This window comes from Cheilinus undulatus, linkage group 23, assembly GCF_018320785.1.
Source record: "Cheilinus undulatus linkage group 23, ASM1832078v1, whole genome shotgun sequence".
Classification (NCBI taxonomy): domain Eukaryota; kingdom Metazoa; phylum Chordata; class Actinopteri; order Labriformes; family Labridae; genus Cheilinus; species Cheilinus undulatus.
The window spans coordinates 26,399,331-26,416,702 of NC_054887.1; the positions used below are offsets into that span (position 1 = coordinate 26,399,331).

Sequence of the window (17,372 nt, forward strand, 5' to 3'; positions counted from 1 at the left end):
GTAATGGATTGAAAAGGAAATAAGGTAGCAGTCCACTAAGCTGACTGGGTATTTCAAAGGGTGTTCATCAGAGACGCCGTATATCTCAGAACGGAAATATACGCCAAAACTTCAAAATAAAATCGGATTTGATTTCCATTTAGGAAGGTAACAGTAAGGATATCAGAATTTAAAGTAAAAAATCTGACCTGCAAAACCTGATTACAACATATTTGATGAAGCTGAGTAAGAAGTCTGCTTACCTCAGCCTTCTACTTCAGCCAGTGTGGCGTACATAGCCCCTTTAGCTGCTACATAGAGCTACATAGCTAGCATAGCTAAAGCAAAACTCCCAAAGCAGCTACTTAAGCTACATATCTACATTAGCTTTAGCTTCCTCTGCTACAACTTATGCTGCTAATGGTAGCTTAGCTATAAGTAGCGGAGCAATGCAGCTAATGTAGCTAAAGCTAAACTCTCAAAGCATTTATACAAGCTACATGGGTACATTCTCTACGTAGCTTTGTTAGCTTTAGCAATGTTTTCTAAAGCTCATGTTGTTAAAGCTCACACTGCTTAAACTCGCATTGCTGAAGCTGCCTTTGCTACATTGGCACTTGTAGTAACATTAATTATGTAGCTAGTATAGCTATGTTAGCTAAAGCTAAAAAAAGAATGTAAAACTGCAAATACGTTGCACTGGCAAATTACATTACTTCCTTTCTGAGATATAGGACATTTCCGATTAACAGTCTGTGAGATTGCCTGTCTGAAATGTGCAGTCTTTAGCCAGACCCCTCTCCTTTCAGGAGCAGTTGTCTTATTCTGGTTGCCAGGAGCTCTTGTAGTGACTTAACCTAAGTGTATCAAAAGAGACAACAGAGATTAATGGCATTAGAAAATTAACAAGTTATTGACCTCAACTGCATTGCAGTTGATAATGACAGCCCTGGTAAAGTGTGCTTTATCATGCAGCTCTGCAAAACTCTGATTATTGACATTCTTGCATCATGATCAGGTTTGAAGAAATTGTGTTTTTTAAATAAAACTTTAATGTTTAATGTTTGGCTGGTTTTATCACCTTTCCTTTTTGTTGTTGATGAGACCTATCTCAGTAGTTTATTATTTATTATAACCTTGAGAATGCAAAATACAGAAGGGTCAGAGTTGACATTGTGAATAAACTTGGTGTTTCTCAACCTATTTAAATTGGTTTTAGAGGAAAGCACTGTGCTCAAGAAGGTTAGGTCTTTGAGGTCTTTCTCCACCATCATACAAGAAAAAGACCAACAACAGCTTCAGTCTTTTATCATAATGCTGTGTTTATGCTCTAAAGACATGTTGAGTGTTTTAAGTGCTGGGTACATGTTAATCAGCAACATTAGCAATGATAATGAACTGTATGAATTAATGTAGGGCTTGAGTGAAGAGAAGCATAATAATTGAAATTGTAAATCATCAAAAGCGTCTCACTAAATGCTTTGGAGAAGTGGCCACTCTGGTTAAGAGTCTATTGTAGCATTTTTGAGAAGAGTTGACAAGTTAGTAATTGTGCTGCTTTAATTGTATCTTGCAGGAAGTAATTGTTGTACATATGTCAAGTGTTTAATATGTAAGCTAATCAGTTACCCCAAGGCTTTAACAGGCATCTGCATCTCTTTCAGGCATCATCTCATGGTCATTGTAGCCCTTGATGACAGTCATGGCTGTATAATAGCTGCTAGCATAATATCTCAGCTAGCTTGTGCCATCAATCGCTGTGTAATACTAAGAAGACAAACAGCAGCTTTCTAAAGGGAGCTTGAGTTTGCCATCTGAGGGAGCTACTAAAGGAAGTCAAGGAGGGGAGGGGTGTTCAAGTGTCTCCTTGATGTTGAGTGCTGCTAAATTCAGCATGGAGCTTACTTTATGATGGGACAGAAGATAGTAAACTTAACCTTTTATAAACACAGTAGCTTTACCCCTTTGTAGTGATGTCAAAGTTCTCTGAAGGAAAAACGTGGTGGAAGAAGTCAGTGAAATGCGTTAGTGTTGACTGTGATTTTGGGTCGACTCACTTAGGTTTCTTTCAACATAGATTGAAACTAATGAATTTTATTGGTGTAGTTCAGAAAGATGGAGATGAAAAGCATTGACACTGATGATCAAGTGATCTGTTGCTGTTGTCAACAATATTTGGTGAAAAAATTTACCATGGACAGATTTAATTCTCAGTGTTTGGCTGAGAATGATTGGACATGAACATGGCATTGTCTTCCAGAGCAGAGATTAATGTGGATTGAGTCATTTCATATTGGGGAAGCACAATATTATCAGCATGATATGAAAATTTTTGCAGATATTGACAGCCGACATATGAATATCAACCAGTTAGAGCTCAGCATATGTATGAATAAAGCAGAGGAGTTTTAGGCTGGATTAACAGACCGACATCAGCTGATTTTTTTTTTCTTTGTTCATGCTCATTCTTTAAATTTAAGAGTGTTTTAAGGACAGAAATTTCAATACTGAACTACATTTAGAAATATACATACATATGAAGATCAGTAACACTCACACTATCAGCGAAAATTAAATTTGGAAATATCAGACAATGGCAAAATGTAACATCATGCAACCCTGCCTCATATCCTTACTCTCTCAGTTAGATGTATGAAAATCAGTGAATGTGATGCATGATGGCAGTAGCTGTTTCAACACCGTCTTGACTCAAAACTTCAGAACTCTAAAGAGTATTTACTCTATATGCTGCAAGTAAGTGTTGAACTTGACACACAACTTTTATTCTTGGTATATTTTTTCAGTACATCCTGTAGACCTTCATGTATCTGTAACTTTTACAACAATTTGAAAAGATTTTTCTTTCCACTATAGCATCTCAGTATCAATGTTAAAAATATTTTTTCAGGTACCCAAGAAGTTTGGGCCCATTAAATCTTAAGAAAAACCGACGCCCTGAAGGGTACTTTTGAAAATTGTTTAACGTCGAGGAATTGCCGTGGTCATTATTGTCTTTGTACTCACAGATTGAATCCACAGCTGTGTGCTAGTGGAGGGTTCCTAGAGACACTGATTATAAAAATCAGACCTGATGCTGTTGTTTAAAATAATAATTTATCCAATGGCCAATACCAATGTGCTATGTTAATACTTCTTGATCATACATAATTATAACAGACCAGATTTTATCCATCAAGTCACATCTTCTCCCCATTAAAATATCTTCTCTGAATCAGTCGCTAGATGTGCTAAATGCATTGTGTCCCAACAGATCCATCTCTGACACTGGTTCATGCCCACATTATTTGCAAATGACTGTTCATCAGGAGGGCTGATATTAGCAGATAAAGATGTTAAATCAATGCATCTGTGCTTCGTTGTTTCACATATCGGTACGCTGTTGTAGATTTGTGGAGTTATGGCATGTAAATACAAGAGCATAAGCTTCATATAAACTGAGTCAGACATGCACATAGCACTCATCTTGTCTGCTTTGATGTTATGTTACCTGCCACTAGAATGGCTTTGCCCCATCATTCTGCCTTCATATGTTATCCATTGCACACAATGGTCATAAATATTCTACTTTGAATTTGCAGTATGCAAGATCAAGTTATGTGTGGTGCAACATGTTGATGGCTGCAAATTTTGTCTTTTTTTTGTTTATTTTTTAACTGGCTCTGCATAAATTGATGCTGGAAATTGACTTAAATAGCTTTTTCTTAAGCAACAACGATCAAAGGCTAAGCTTTTATATGTTACAGTGTGCATTTTTTGGTAAGATAGATACTTCTATGTTCTTTGTTTATGCTATTGGTAGTGTTTTTGAATGAAATTATACAATTTCAAATGATAGGCAAGGTTATATTCCAACACTGTCACTCATTTTGAATGGCACTATATATTAGAGTGTAATTGGAGGCAGTGGCAGCCACTTATTAACACAACAGGACATATCTATTTTTGCCATAAAAGGTCATGCGAATGGCAGGATAACGGTCAAAAGTCAGCCCTGTGAGGGGTTAAGAAAAGAAAGATGGCACCTGGAGATGCTCCATTCAACGTGACTTTTCTGATGTCCTGTTTGCGCAGCCTTCAGGGGCTGTCCAAGCAACCCCCGTGCGCCTTATAATGAAGTCTTGTCTCTATTTATTTATGTTTCTTTCAAAAGCCCGACAAGGTCTGAACCCATGTTCTCTTTTTGGCTTTGTCGCCATGGCAACAGACCAGCCTCTTTTCTTCTTAGGTGCACGTCATGGGTGCATTTTTGGGCCTGCCCTGAGAATGGATTAGCCCATCTTTTTTTTTACAGGCGCTGGTAGGGAGTAGGGCTTGAATTCCTTTATATTATTTCAGGATTAGACTGGTGCATATGAGGGACACTGCATTGTTTCTGTGCTAATCTTTTCCATATTTATCTTCTCTGGTTCAGGAGGGTTCATTAAGCTAATCTGACCATAATTAGCCATGTTTTGGTGGAGTAAATTGTGGAGTGTATGTAGTTTTTACAGCATTTACAGACTGTATATCCATCCTTTTGGACTCCTGTTTATCTAGATAAGTTGACATTTTATGCTTGCCTTTTCTTGCAGATTGTTTTAAAGGTACAAGACCAGTGTGAGTATTTTTTATGCCATGCTTTCTTAAGACACTTCACATTCACTCTAGCTGACGCAGGACAAGGTTCTCTTAAATTCTCTTTTATAAAGTGCCACTTGAAGCCGCTTCTTTCTTGACAAATACAAGCTGATTGTCCAGTAATGCCTGGCTGATGTTTATTTTAATACACTTCCATCAGTGTACACCAGCTGACACATTTAGTGTTTTAAAGCCTGTGTTTTGAGAAGCTGGAAAAGAACATGGTAAGAGCTGTCCTCTGTTGTGAAATAGGATGCTAAGTGGGCTGTCACAACCTTAAGGATCAAACAGAGGCTACTTAAGTTACAGTAGAGACTGCTGTACTGCACAGTCCTACAAATATAAACAGTAGACTAACTCTGGTAGTACACTGCATGTCACATTATTTATCTGATTCGAAATGTATGTTTTTAGAAGCTTTCTGCCTGGTTTGAGATGATTGTTCTTAAATACAAGTCTTCCAGTGATCCGTTACTTTCAACTCCCATTTCCAGAGCTCAATTTCTAAATAGCGATTGATATCTTGTTCAGTTTTAGAAATGTTCTCTGCCTTTTCTGCTCCGCCAGTACCCACATCCCACATAGCCTGATGGACTAACAGCAGCATACAAAAGATGGCCACACAGCCTGCATTAAACTCTTATCGACTAATCAAATGGAGCATCCTGTGTCCATTGATTAGTTTAGCACTTGTGTTTTTTTTTTTTTTCATGTCAGCTTCCCAGAAGCCTCGGTTTCCATTAGAGATGTCCTTTTATGAGAAAGGGCGGCAAGGACTCATCCTGTAGTCCGGCTTGGCAAACTGACAGGATACACTGAGTGATTTCTGACGTTTAGTGGGCTCATAGTGTCGAGCCAAACAGTATTGTCAGTTTTAAAGTGTGCTGAATTGATCAAAGGACTTGTGGAGCAGACTTTAGTGTCATTTAGAGGATTTATGCATGGTCTTGCTAATAATTCTCTACATAAAAAAGCTGTACCAATAGATGTACACATAGAAGCTGAAACCAAGCTTCCTAGAAAACTGCCATACCTGCCAATGCAAGTTTTATGTCTAGGAAGTAGATTTGCTCCTGAAATGTTCAGACTGAGCTGCATGTGCAAACACAGACTTTTGCATTTTATACCCTGATATTACATCATTTGTTTCCCTGCCAGCTGCCGAGTATAAAAGTAGCATTAAATAAATTTGTTGACATAAAATCCTACCATCTGAGTCTCCCTTTCTGTCTGACATTTGAGGGACAGGCTAAACTGAAATTTCTCGACATTTTTCAGGACTGCATATTCAAAACAGCTTCTTTTAGCACATGCAGTTAATGAAATATTAGCAGGGTTAGCTCATGCAGGTAAGCCTGCAGCCTCCTGAAACCCACACTAATGCATCAGAGAAATACAGATTTTTAACTCAGTTCTGCTTTATTTATGGTTTTTATCTGGGTTAGGACAATTATGCTCAACCTAAAAACTATATGAATTGAAAGTGAAGGAATCGTGACACTAAATAGGCTGTGTGAACTTAGAAAGAGGGTAGGGGAAGCTTAGCGTGCACTGGATGGTGCGACTGAACAGTGATTATTGCATAGAGCTGCTTTATTTAGGCTTTATTTGGCATTTAGAACTATTTATATGCAAGCAATGAAATAGGAAACGACCCAAGGTTTATTTTCAGGTGCCAGCTTGAGTAAATGTACCGCCAATGATGTGACAATCCAACTTTGTAAGATCTAATACCAATCTGGTATCTGGGCTTTGGGTTTCTGCTGATCTGATCTTATTCCAGTGTTAATTTAATAACCTGTATTTCCTACTGCGAGGATGAGACTTGGAATCATTTATAGAGATTAGTATTGAAATCCAGTATACCCACATAGTGCTGGTACCAACACATCTGATATGTGCCATGCCAAATTACAGGACAGATTTCAGTGCTTCGTTTTGGTACCTTGCCACCCTAACACGATCCCTGTCACTCCAAAGGAAGCGAAGAAGTTACACCTTTACCTTTACATTATTGGCATCTTATTTTTGAGTAGTTTTTGATGCCGATACAGCTTTTATTCAACTGCCGAGTTTTTAAACACCTTTTCACTCTAAAATGTATCACTTCAGGCACCACTTAGGCACCGACCCATGTAGGTTTAAGACAGCGTCAGGTTCCTCCAGCTTTTTAGATCATTTTGGAGACTTTTTGCCTTTTTTGAATAGGACTGCTTAAGAGAGGAAATATGGGGAGAGATAGTGGGGCAAGACATGCACCAAACATGTGACAGGCTCGGGATTTGAACCTGTAGCCAATGCATCGGGGACTGCAAGTAGAGCTGGGCAATTAATCGAAAAATAATCGAAACCGACATTTAGACCCTATAACCGACAAAAAACCAGCAAGGTCAATTATTTCATTTTTTTTCCCCTTGTAATATCTCCTTCTACTAATGCACCACCCCCTTAAAAACTAACTACTAGCTGTGTAGTCACGTGATAGGCAGCCTGATAGTTTCATTTCAGCTTTGTATTTTGATTTTAGTTGTCTCAATAAATAACATTACATTTTTAATCTCTGCATGTTCCTCTCAGTTATTCGTTTTGAAATTGTACAAATATTTATAGAACAAACAGAGTCAGAGGTTGGGGGTGGAATAATTGTTCATTAATTGTAATTGAGGTAAAAAGCCCAATAAATCATGATTTTGATTTTGCAATAACTGCCCAGCCCTAACTGCAAGTGTATTTGCACCTGTTCTACCAACTGAACTAAACCCCTTCCTAACTTCCTAAAATTACTTTGGATTAAAAAAGATAACTTGCTGGGCACAGACCACAGGCCTAGTGGCTAGGTTGCGCCCCGTTGTAAGGGGGGTCCCAGGTTCAAGTCAGGCCAGTGGCTCTTTCACTGCATGTTATTCCCCGCTCTTTCAGTTGTCCCATTGCTCTAGTAAAGGCAACAAGCCCAAAATAAATCTTTAAAAAAATAAAAGAAACTTGCAAGCACCAGTCGCCCTCTGCTGTCACAGTGAACTTATGTTAAACTGCATTACATGTGCAATGTAGCTGAAGCTATCCTCTTCTTGATCATCCATTCTTGTTACATCACTGGCATTGTCTTTCAAGATGACATGTAAGAAATTAATAACTTCTTCAGTTGAAACAGAGGTGCTAGTGTATGATCTGTGGAACTTTTTAGCCTTTAGCGCTGCTCTGTGCTGTGACATAACAGCTCAAGGTATCTGCAATAAAGCAAACATCCATCATCCCAGCTGATAAATGCTCTTATACGTTACCGTAGAGGTCAGGCGGAGTGCCTTTAGAACATATTTATGTGCTGACAAACCAAACTGTGATTCCAAGTGTTTTTTATTTTCAGTGTAGCCTGAAAAGTTAGCTGTGTGGTTTTGTTTTGTTTGGTCTGTGTTCTTTGTTTGATTAAACTCATGATTAGACCACCACCCCTTGAGACATCAGCTGTGCTTAAATTGTTTGTAGTTGTGGAATATGATGGCGCAACAAATGTGGAATACATCCACTGTTATTAGCTTCCTTCTTTCTATTTGCAGACCTACCACAACTGTTAAACACCAGTGTTATATACATTTTGGCATGGTCATTCATGGAGTATAACCTTTTCTGAAGTCTAAATTTTGTGTCTTGTGTTTAAAATCCCCTTTTTGTGCCTGAGGTTTGATTCATTTAACGTCTTTGTCTTGTTTCTTCTTCTTTTTTTTTTTATTGTGCCATCCATCTTCCCGTCTTCATTCTTGACAGGGCCTCATCTCTTCTCCCCCTCTTAGACACACTGGCCAAACAGGTTTAAATGGCATCATGTCTGTGTGTGAGTCACTACATGTCTGAATGCTTCACTGCTAGCACAGCACGGCTCCTATATGTACACATCAGGGGGCTGATTGTGATGTGCGAGACAGGATTAAACCCACATTGTTGCTTTAAATAGCCTGAATATATAACCTCAATCCCACTCTTTTACTCTGTCTGACACACTCGCTCTGCCTAATGAGCAATGAAGCTTAATGCCAGCTCAAAGCCCCTCCTACTTTTCAGTAGTATACACTGAGGATGCCACAGTACTTTCTCCTGACTCTCGTCGTCTTTGTCCTGTCTCTCCAACCGCTACACCGCACACTCCTGATGCAGGCAGTCACTTGGGCACCTGTCAGCCACAGACAATTACAGCCATTAAGGGATTACCTTTGTTGGGCTCTACGAGCTGCTGGGAGGAGCCAGAGGAGGGAGGTGACGCAGTGAAGAGGGAGGTCACAGCCAGCACTGCGTTCGCCTTAAGGGGCTTGTTTCCATTCTTAGAGAGGGAGAGGACTTTGAAGAGATAATAAGTGTGTAGGGACTGACTGAGAGGGAGGATTTAGATGAGGGTAAGGAGGACACTTTTCAGATGGGAGGCAGGGAGCTGTCAGTCTTTTTTCAGATTTTTTAAGCACCAAAAGCATAAATTGGCCATTTCTAGGCCGACTGATGACATGCTGTTTTACCTTACATCATCTGTTCCATTGTCCTAGAACACGTTGAAAAGAATACAGCAGGTTTCACTTTCATTTTGAGTGTGCACAAAAGGAAATAAAGGGCATGTAAACATAACAAAAAAAAATCAAAGTGCTGTAAAATCATACATTAAAATGACAGCCAAACACAAAATACAACTTATATATGGAAGAATTTCATCTATTATATTTGTGTGCAACTGCCCTGTTGTAAAACGCATAGTGCCGTCATACCTCACCCTCATAAACTATGTGCCTTTGTTGACAACAGAGGGTGGCAAAGCCAAATAAAGATGTTGTAAGAAGCCAGCAAACCATTTCCACTGACAAGGTCCAGTAACATCACTGGATTTTGCAAAGATATGACTCTGCTTGCGGCTACAGCCTGTTGTTTGAAAACTGGAGTGGAGTAAGTGTATTCATACTTTAACAAAGCTCCTAAGAATTTCCCTGCCAGCCCCCTAGTATTTTTGTAGTACCAGTATTGCAGTGACCTTAAAGTGTATTTAACTGTTGCAGTGATGTCTAGTTCATGGATAAATGGCTGCATTGGAGAGGATAGTTAATGGCATGCAAGTCAGGATTTTACTGGTTAGTTTTGTATTAAGTTTGTAAGGTTACAAACTTTGCAAACCTGAGAAGGCTTTGGTTAGCTGCTTTATTCATTACTGTCCTCTTCTGCCTGTTTCCAAGGCCAAGGGTAATGCGTGTGCTAGCCATAAACACTTCTCACAGGCGATCCGAGGCCCACTGCCTTAGTTGCACAGTGCTGTAAGCAGGCAGTTTGAGCATTCTTTGAAAATGAGATAGACAGAGCAAGCTATAAGCCTGTGATCTGTAGAGTGGCAGATCTATTGCTCTCTAAGTCAAAAGACATGCGGCAAACATGCGCTAGAATCTGGATTCAAACCTGCCATCAGTGCATCAGGACCTGCAGCCTCTGTTTATGGGCATCTGCTTTACCAGCTGAACTAAAACCCTTCCCAACTTTCTAAAACAACTTAATATATATGAAAACATACTTGCATTAGCATCACTCGCTGTCTGCTGTCACAGTGAACAGTGGTTTCCCGGCCCCCTGAACACCCACAGCTTGACAAGGGGAAACTTACTCCCCGCTGAGATGATAGCCTACACCATGCTTACTCACCACATCCAGTACTCTGCTCTAAAAGTGTGGACTTTGTTATTTTTCTACAGATTTTTCTCCAGTGCTCCTGGTAATGTGCAAAGACATCCAGACCATGATTGGAGTTGTGTCAATGCTCCTTCCTGACAAATGGTGCTATCAGGCTACTTACTTGCCAAATGTACACCCTACCTCTGCCTTTATTTTTGGCCACATCAGCTTCTCTTGGCCTCTCACCTTTGGGGAAACGAGTTGTCAGAGAGGTCACATTTCTACTTAACCAAACCAACAAAGACAAGGAAATGCAGCAACAAAAAGCTTGCAGTGCCCTTTGTATTCAGGACATAGACATAACAAGGTCCAGACATTATTCAAATTAAAGACACAGCAAGGTGAGCAGAAGAGTTTAGAAAGGAAAACTGTAAATCTTTGCTCTCTAAAGGCTCCACAGCCTTCAAAGTTACCTAAGCTGTAATATCAGATCGTCCTGTTGATAGCCATCATGGTTGATAATCCATAGAAAAACCCCCTTGAAATGTGAAGTATTACCTCAGAGTCATATCAAAACAAAAAGCAAACTTTGCCACCTAAACCCCCATCATTGAACACAGAGCCTGGACTGTCTTGCGCTCTCTCCTGGGGTTGCTATGACAACAAAAGCGTTGACAAGGGAAACAGACACACACAGACCGACACAGAGCGGCCTCACGTTTAGGGCACACGACTATCTGGCTGAAATCCTTGTCCAAATTTGGGCCGTTTACAACCCCCGTACATGGCCAGAGCTGAAGAGCTCCTGCTACGGAGGCCTCACTGAGCTTATCTGTCTGATGATGTGGTTGGGTTGTGTGTGGGTGCTCAGGCAGAGTTTCTCCAGGTGCTAATAGAGTTTGAATCTGACTTTGTTACTGGGCAGATTACAAAACCGAATAATACTTCCAATGTGCTGAAGCTCTTTATTAATGACATGTGACCATCTGGGTTTGTTAGCTGGACATGACCACTATGTTGCAAAGAATATAGCAGAACTTAACTTCACTTTGGAGTTTGTTTTTGATTTAAAAATTGCTGTGGCTTAGATGCTTTGCAGGTGTATCCAAATTATTTCCATGTATAACTTTAATCTTAAAGAGAAACTAAATGTACATCCACCGTGTTGATATGTATGAATCTTAATATAGGTAAATTCACAACACCTCCCACTTCATGAGTCAGAGGGTCTTAAATTAGATGCCACCCACTTGGAGCAACTGTTGGTTTATGTGGGAACCACTCTTTGTTTCACCTTTTCATCAGTCATATATGGTTTGGTTTGGTGCCATGGGGTTTTTTGTGGGTGAGACCTCTATGTGGTCTGACTTGTAGATGCTCTTTCATGACTATGTAGGACGTCCCAGTAATTTCTCGAACAGGCTTCATATTTTACTTGTACACCTCCATCATCTCTTGCAAACCAGTGTTTTGACATCACATTAGGCAATAACCAAAACTGTTTTTGTGATGTGATTCAAGATGCTTCACTGGTCTTACATCCTCAGCTGTAAATTTGCGGTGTATGAGCTGTTAATGGCTGTAATGGCTTTAAATATTAGCCTATTTCAGCTGTAAAAATTTGCCTACATCCGCTGTAACTATCAGCCTACATTGGCTGTAAACATCTTCTCATATTGGCTTTACCTTTGGTCTGTTTTATCTGTAAATATCAGCCTGTATTAGGTGAAAATAACCTTCCATACCGGATGTAAATATTGATCTTTCCTGGATGTAAATATCAATCTTCATTGGCTGTAAATACAGGCATGTATAAGCTGCCTATATTTGGTTAAATATCAGCCTATATCAGCTTATATTGGTTGTTGATAACATCCTATCTTAGCTTTAAATATCTTCTTGTATCAGCAGTTAATATTAACCTTTTCAGCTGTTTATATCAGTCTGTTTCAGCTTTAAACATCAGCCTTTACTGGCTGTTAATATTAGCCTTTATCAGCCTTAAATAATAGTCTGTATCAGCTTTAAATATTGACTAATATTAGCTGCAATAATTGGCCTTTTTTGGCAACAAATATCAGCCTATATAAGCTGTAAAGATCAGCCGTATTCAGATTATATATCAGCTTGTATTGGCTGTAAATATCCGTCTATACTGACCTTTGTCTGCTGTAAATATTGGTCTGTATTGGCTGCATATACCTGCCTATATTGGCTGTAAATAAATTCAATATTGTGTATTCCTATAAATCACCAGACTGCTGAAGAATTTATATTTTATAATGTAGATGTTTGTTTATTGAAAGATCTGTTACAGGTGTTATAGGTTACACTAGTATGCAGTGTAAGACATAGTCTGTTTTGGGGGGTCTCTCAGACAGAAACATTTTTTAACTGTTCAGTGATATTCACTGCTTTCAACATAGTCTACAATGTGCAGTTTCTTTGTATCTGTAAAGCTATTTTAGTATTATCTGTGTTCACTGTGAGTTTTAAATCCTGCTGACAGTTTATTTTATTCCTGGGCAAATAATTTTGCATCTGATTTAACTCCGAATTATAGTTGTTTAAGTAACAAGTCTAAAGTCAGGCAAACACCTAGAAAAAAGTCGGCATCATGGCACATGTCTCCTCATTTCACACTGCAGTACTGTACTGGGATGCAGCCAACATTTTAGATGAAGAGTAAGGTATTCAAAGTGCATCTTATACACTGGGTTTTACAGTGAATAAACAGGATGGGTTGCTTAGAATATTTAAGTTACTTTTGCAAACCACTAATCTGGATTAAACTGAGTGATTCAGCAGCTGCTTGGTGAAAGAGCGTATCTTGTTTGTGTTTGTGTGGTTATTTGAATGGCTTTTTTTTATTACTCCTGAGATATTGTTGGATTAGTCTACAAAGCCTATGTCCTGGCAGTTAAAATGGCCATTTAGCACAATTTTGAATGCAAAAGATAGCAGCATATAAGCACAGACTCTCCCTGCTCCCACCAGCAGTGCTATGCTATGTGGCATTTAAAGCAGCTGTATTATGTGCCGGCATTTTGGGAATGCTCCAGCTGCCAAAATTCACTGACAGTTCTGGGCACACGTGTCAATCCATCAGAGACTCACATAAGTGCAGATGCATATATGCACGTACACTAACAGAGACGCACAGGGCAGCTCACATTTCCAGCTCCTTGCAGTGACCTTAATCTACTCCCTCTCTCTCTCTCTCTCTCTCTCTTCTCTCAGGCATGCATAGACGACAACGTGGACATGGTGACTTTCCTGGTGGAGCATGGAGCCAGTATCAACCAACCTGACAACGAGGGCTGGATCCCCCTTCACGCCGCAGCCTCCTGCGGATACCTAGACATAGCAGAGTAAGTCTGCAGTAGCCTCAGAGGCAGCATTATCTGTTTCATCAGGGTTAATCTGCAAACTCATCCTTACATCCTGTTTAGTATCTGGCTTATACTAAGAAGCTCTTTTTCTTTGTCATTGCAACACCTTCTAGTCTCAAGTTCAGCTCTGAGCAGTGGGGTCAGTGGGTTCTTGTATGAAAGTCCCACTGGTGGAGCACGATTTCATTTGGATTATGAAGCACTAAGTGACATTAGGGCTGACATGGCAGCAGTCCAGCTGAGGTCTGCACTCTCCCTGTCACCTCAACGTACCCCCATTACTGACCTCTGTCTTTATAACAGTCCTAGCAAGATTAATGCACACTCATTATAGCCAGCAGTTCTGTGTTTTAATTATATATTTTTAGCTTAATATAGTTGGATTTTATCGGTCAAGTTCAGCCCTTCTACTGCAGAAACGCTTGCACATGCCAGATGAAAACTCATCAGTAAGCCTAAATAATCTAAGAAAAATGATTATTTTTAAGGGTTTATCATCCCAAAACAGTAGAATGTTATTATTGTTTTTCTTTCCTTTTTTTCTTTTATTAGAAAAACTACTAACACTATGGTGAACCACTTTTAGGGAGGGTTTGTACCCCACATTTCCTTGCTCAAGTCTTGTAAACATGCTTTGTTCTGAAGTGCACAATTGTAGTGCTGCTTAGTCACATTTCCGCAATTAGAAAACTGCAGCTTCAGCAATTTGTCTTTCGCACTTTACATGCCGACTAAATTTGCAGCACCCCTTAACAGATCTTTGCATGTTTTGACAGCAGCAGCCAATCTGATAGCTCTGACACACATTGTTGAAAGTGATGTAATCAAATACGTAGAGATCATTGTCAGCAACGGTATCTGGAATCAAGCATCACACTCTAGTTTTTTTCTTGCCTCTAGTCCTTTTCAGGTAATAAGACAGCTCCAAGAGCACAGAGATGTTATCAGAGGATATTTAAACAGGCTAAAGGGGGCTAAAGAGCTCAGCTGTTCTCATTGTTCAGTATGCTGGAAGTGTGCTGTGACCTGCTTTACTTTTGTGTAATATTACAGGAACCTGGCTGCAGATTTATCCACCAATGCTTTTGTTTTGTTTTTGTTTTTTTCTCCCCCAAAAAATAACAAGCACAACAAGATGCTGGAAGATAAACATGTGGCTGGAGTAAAAACTACTTGCCGGGAAGTTTTCTGGATTCTATTTAAAGGGCTCGTTTTGAATTTTTCTTGCGCTAACCAAAGTAGCACTGGAATTAAAAGGAGGGGCCTGGCAAATTTAAGTGCTGTTAATTCACCTACCTGAACAGCTATTTATTTTTTTGCAATTATGCTCTCTGCCCCCCTTGAGCTTGAAGAGCCTCTGATCTCTGTCAAACCTTTTTTTTGTTCATTTTTGACCCAGTGTGCCCTAGTTTGTCTGCTAAAAATGCCTCTGTATCCCTTGAATATAAATCTGGTGACCTTTGTTCTCAAATAACATAATTTTAATAGATTTTGATATAAAGAAAATATACTTTAAAGTCTCTTTCCCACATTCATCCTCTCTCTGTCTACCTTTGAAGTTGAAGTAAAATACCATTTCCTCCCGGCGGCAAATAGAGCAGATGACATTTACCAGGAGGACAACGGGAGGATTTTTCTGAAGATAGAATTCTTAAACTAAATTTTTGCAGCTTTTTAGATACGGGACCCTTTCACTTAGATCTTTTGGAATATTTAAAAGGGGGGAAAAGTTAAAGAAATCAGTTTTAAGGTCAAGAATGTCAGAAACTAAATGGCTCACTTCTTCTCAGAAAGGGCTGAATTTGTACAAGACCAAAACACATGTACTGAACGTTTGAAATCCATTCAACAATCCTTGCAGGACCCACTTAATTTGCACTACTTTTTTTCTGGTGATGAAGGGAGCAAATCAGAATTTTCTGCAGAAATATCTCCAGATCAAGGAATTAGTGAAAGTAGACTAGGTTTCCCATACTTGAAGCAGCTTTTTCTAATGTTCGCCTATTTTTTTTTTCAATGCAGCTGTCTGTTTTTATCACATTGAGATCAAGACATTGTATTATGATTCTTTACCTTTTGATTTTCTTTTCTTTTAAGCTTTAAAATACACTTCATCTTAAACATTCTTTAGGCTGCAGCAAAATTTGGTTTATAAAGAATTGGCAGATCTGTCAGAGCCGATAAAAATCCTCTTTAGCTAGCTCTTAAAACTGGCCTTAATCCTCAAAATAATTATGATATCCATTTGCTTCTATTCACAAAAAGAGGATAATGCCTGGGTTGGTTTATTGTCTCTAACCATTGTCTTGTGATGCGGGGGAAAGTGTGAATCATTTGCAGAACCATCGAGGTGAAATGTCTGCACTTTCTGGCTTTTTTCCACACATAATTTGGAGAATTAGCCGCTTCATTAACAAAATGTCCACATAAATTTCAGATGATTTAGTGTTGTTTACTTGTCAGACCCAGCAAGTCTGTTTCCAGTAGTTCTTAAAACCGCAGCCTCAGCATTTGGCTAGAATTACAGAAAACAATACGTTTTTTGTTGCCACACACTGAGCGAAAAGGTCAAGTGGCTGGGTGACTAATGGAGACATCATGTCATAGAGAGAAGCTGCAACCTGATGTGGGTGGTGACCTCTCAGTGGACTCGTTTTAATCCCAACATCCTCATTTCACAGTAACAGGAACTCCAAAGACCCCCAGTGTCACCACAGCCACTTAATGCCAGGGTTTGTGAAAAAGCCCACACAGTGGGAATCTGCACCACAAAACCCATCAAACCCATGCCAAAAGAAAGTCCAATCATAAGATGTAAATGTTTGAAACGTGACTGCAGTCAGTCAGTGCCATGTGTGGGGGAAGTCATAAGCACTGAGCCTGTTTCAAGTGGTGTGTTGGCCTAATGAGAAGGGTCTGAGTCTCACCACAGCTGTAATTGGAAACAGCTGAAGTCAAGATGGTTTAAAAGGTCTTAAACCTCTGCTGAGTGGTGTTAAATTTGTTAAGGGTTAAATCACTAAGAAGCCATGCATAAAGAGTTAATTTAAATGCTTATACCAAGGGTTGCACTAGTTAATAAAATCATGTGTGCAAGTTATGTTAAAAAGTAGTGTCAGTCTCGCCTTGTTTAAAATGCCTATTGCAGTTGGAATAAAAGGGTTCCTAGGACATTTCTTATGAAAGGCATTCCTGCTGTTTTCATAGCGGTTAAAGATACAAAATATGCCCCGAAGTTGAAGAATCTGCTTGTGGTTCTACTCTCACTGTGTGACTGCATGTCACAAATCCATCCATCGAGCCAGTCAGGCTGTGTTCTGGCAGTGGTCGACCGTTGTGTCCCCATTTACACCGCAAGGCAAACGATGCACATTCACACCAAAAGTTGGTGTGACTCAGGATTTCAAGTCTGAGTACAACTGGCTTTACTTGTCATTTTTATTAGGTTTAACTGTTCAGCTGCTCGTAAATGCAAATATCTCATCAGCCAATCATGTTGTAGCAACCCATGCATTCAGGCATATGATGTAGATACAGTCATGCAGATCTGCTAAAGTTCAAACAGAACATCAGCATGGGGTCAAAAAGGTGATTTTAGTGACTTTGAATATGACATGGTTGTTGGATGGACTGGTATGAGAATATGTTGTTTGCAATCACTTGATCCCACATGTCTCAAAGTGTTGGGCATTGACAAGAGTTGAAAATCAGAAAATCTGCAGTAAGCACAGT

At 39.5% G+C, this 17,372-nt stretch overlaps 1 protein-coding gene across 8 annotated transcripts in view; it reads left to right on the plus strand.

Annotated features, from left to right (window-relative positions):
* ppp1r12a (protein phosphatase 1, regulatory subunit 12A) overlaps nt 1-17,372 on the plus strand; it is a 98,654-nt gene that overhangs the window by 26,857 nt on the left and 54,425 nt on the right. For all 8 annotated transcript variants that reach the window (XM_041781127.1, XM_041781126.1, XM_041781131.1 and 5 more), the window contains exon 2: nt 13,489-13,619. In XM_041781127.1, the coding sequence (XP_041637061.1) occupies nt 13,489-13,619 (131 nt within the window). The remainder of the gene's footprint in view (nt 1-13,488; nt 13,620-17,372) is intronic.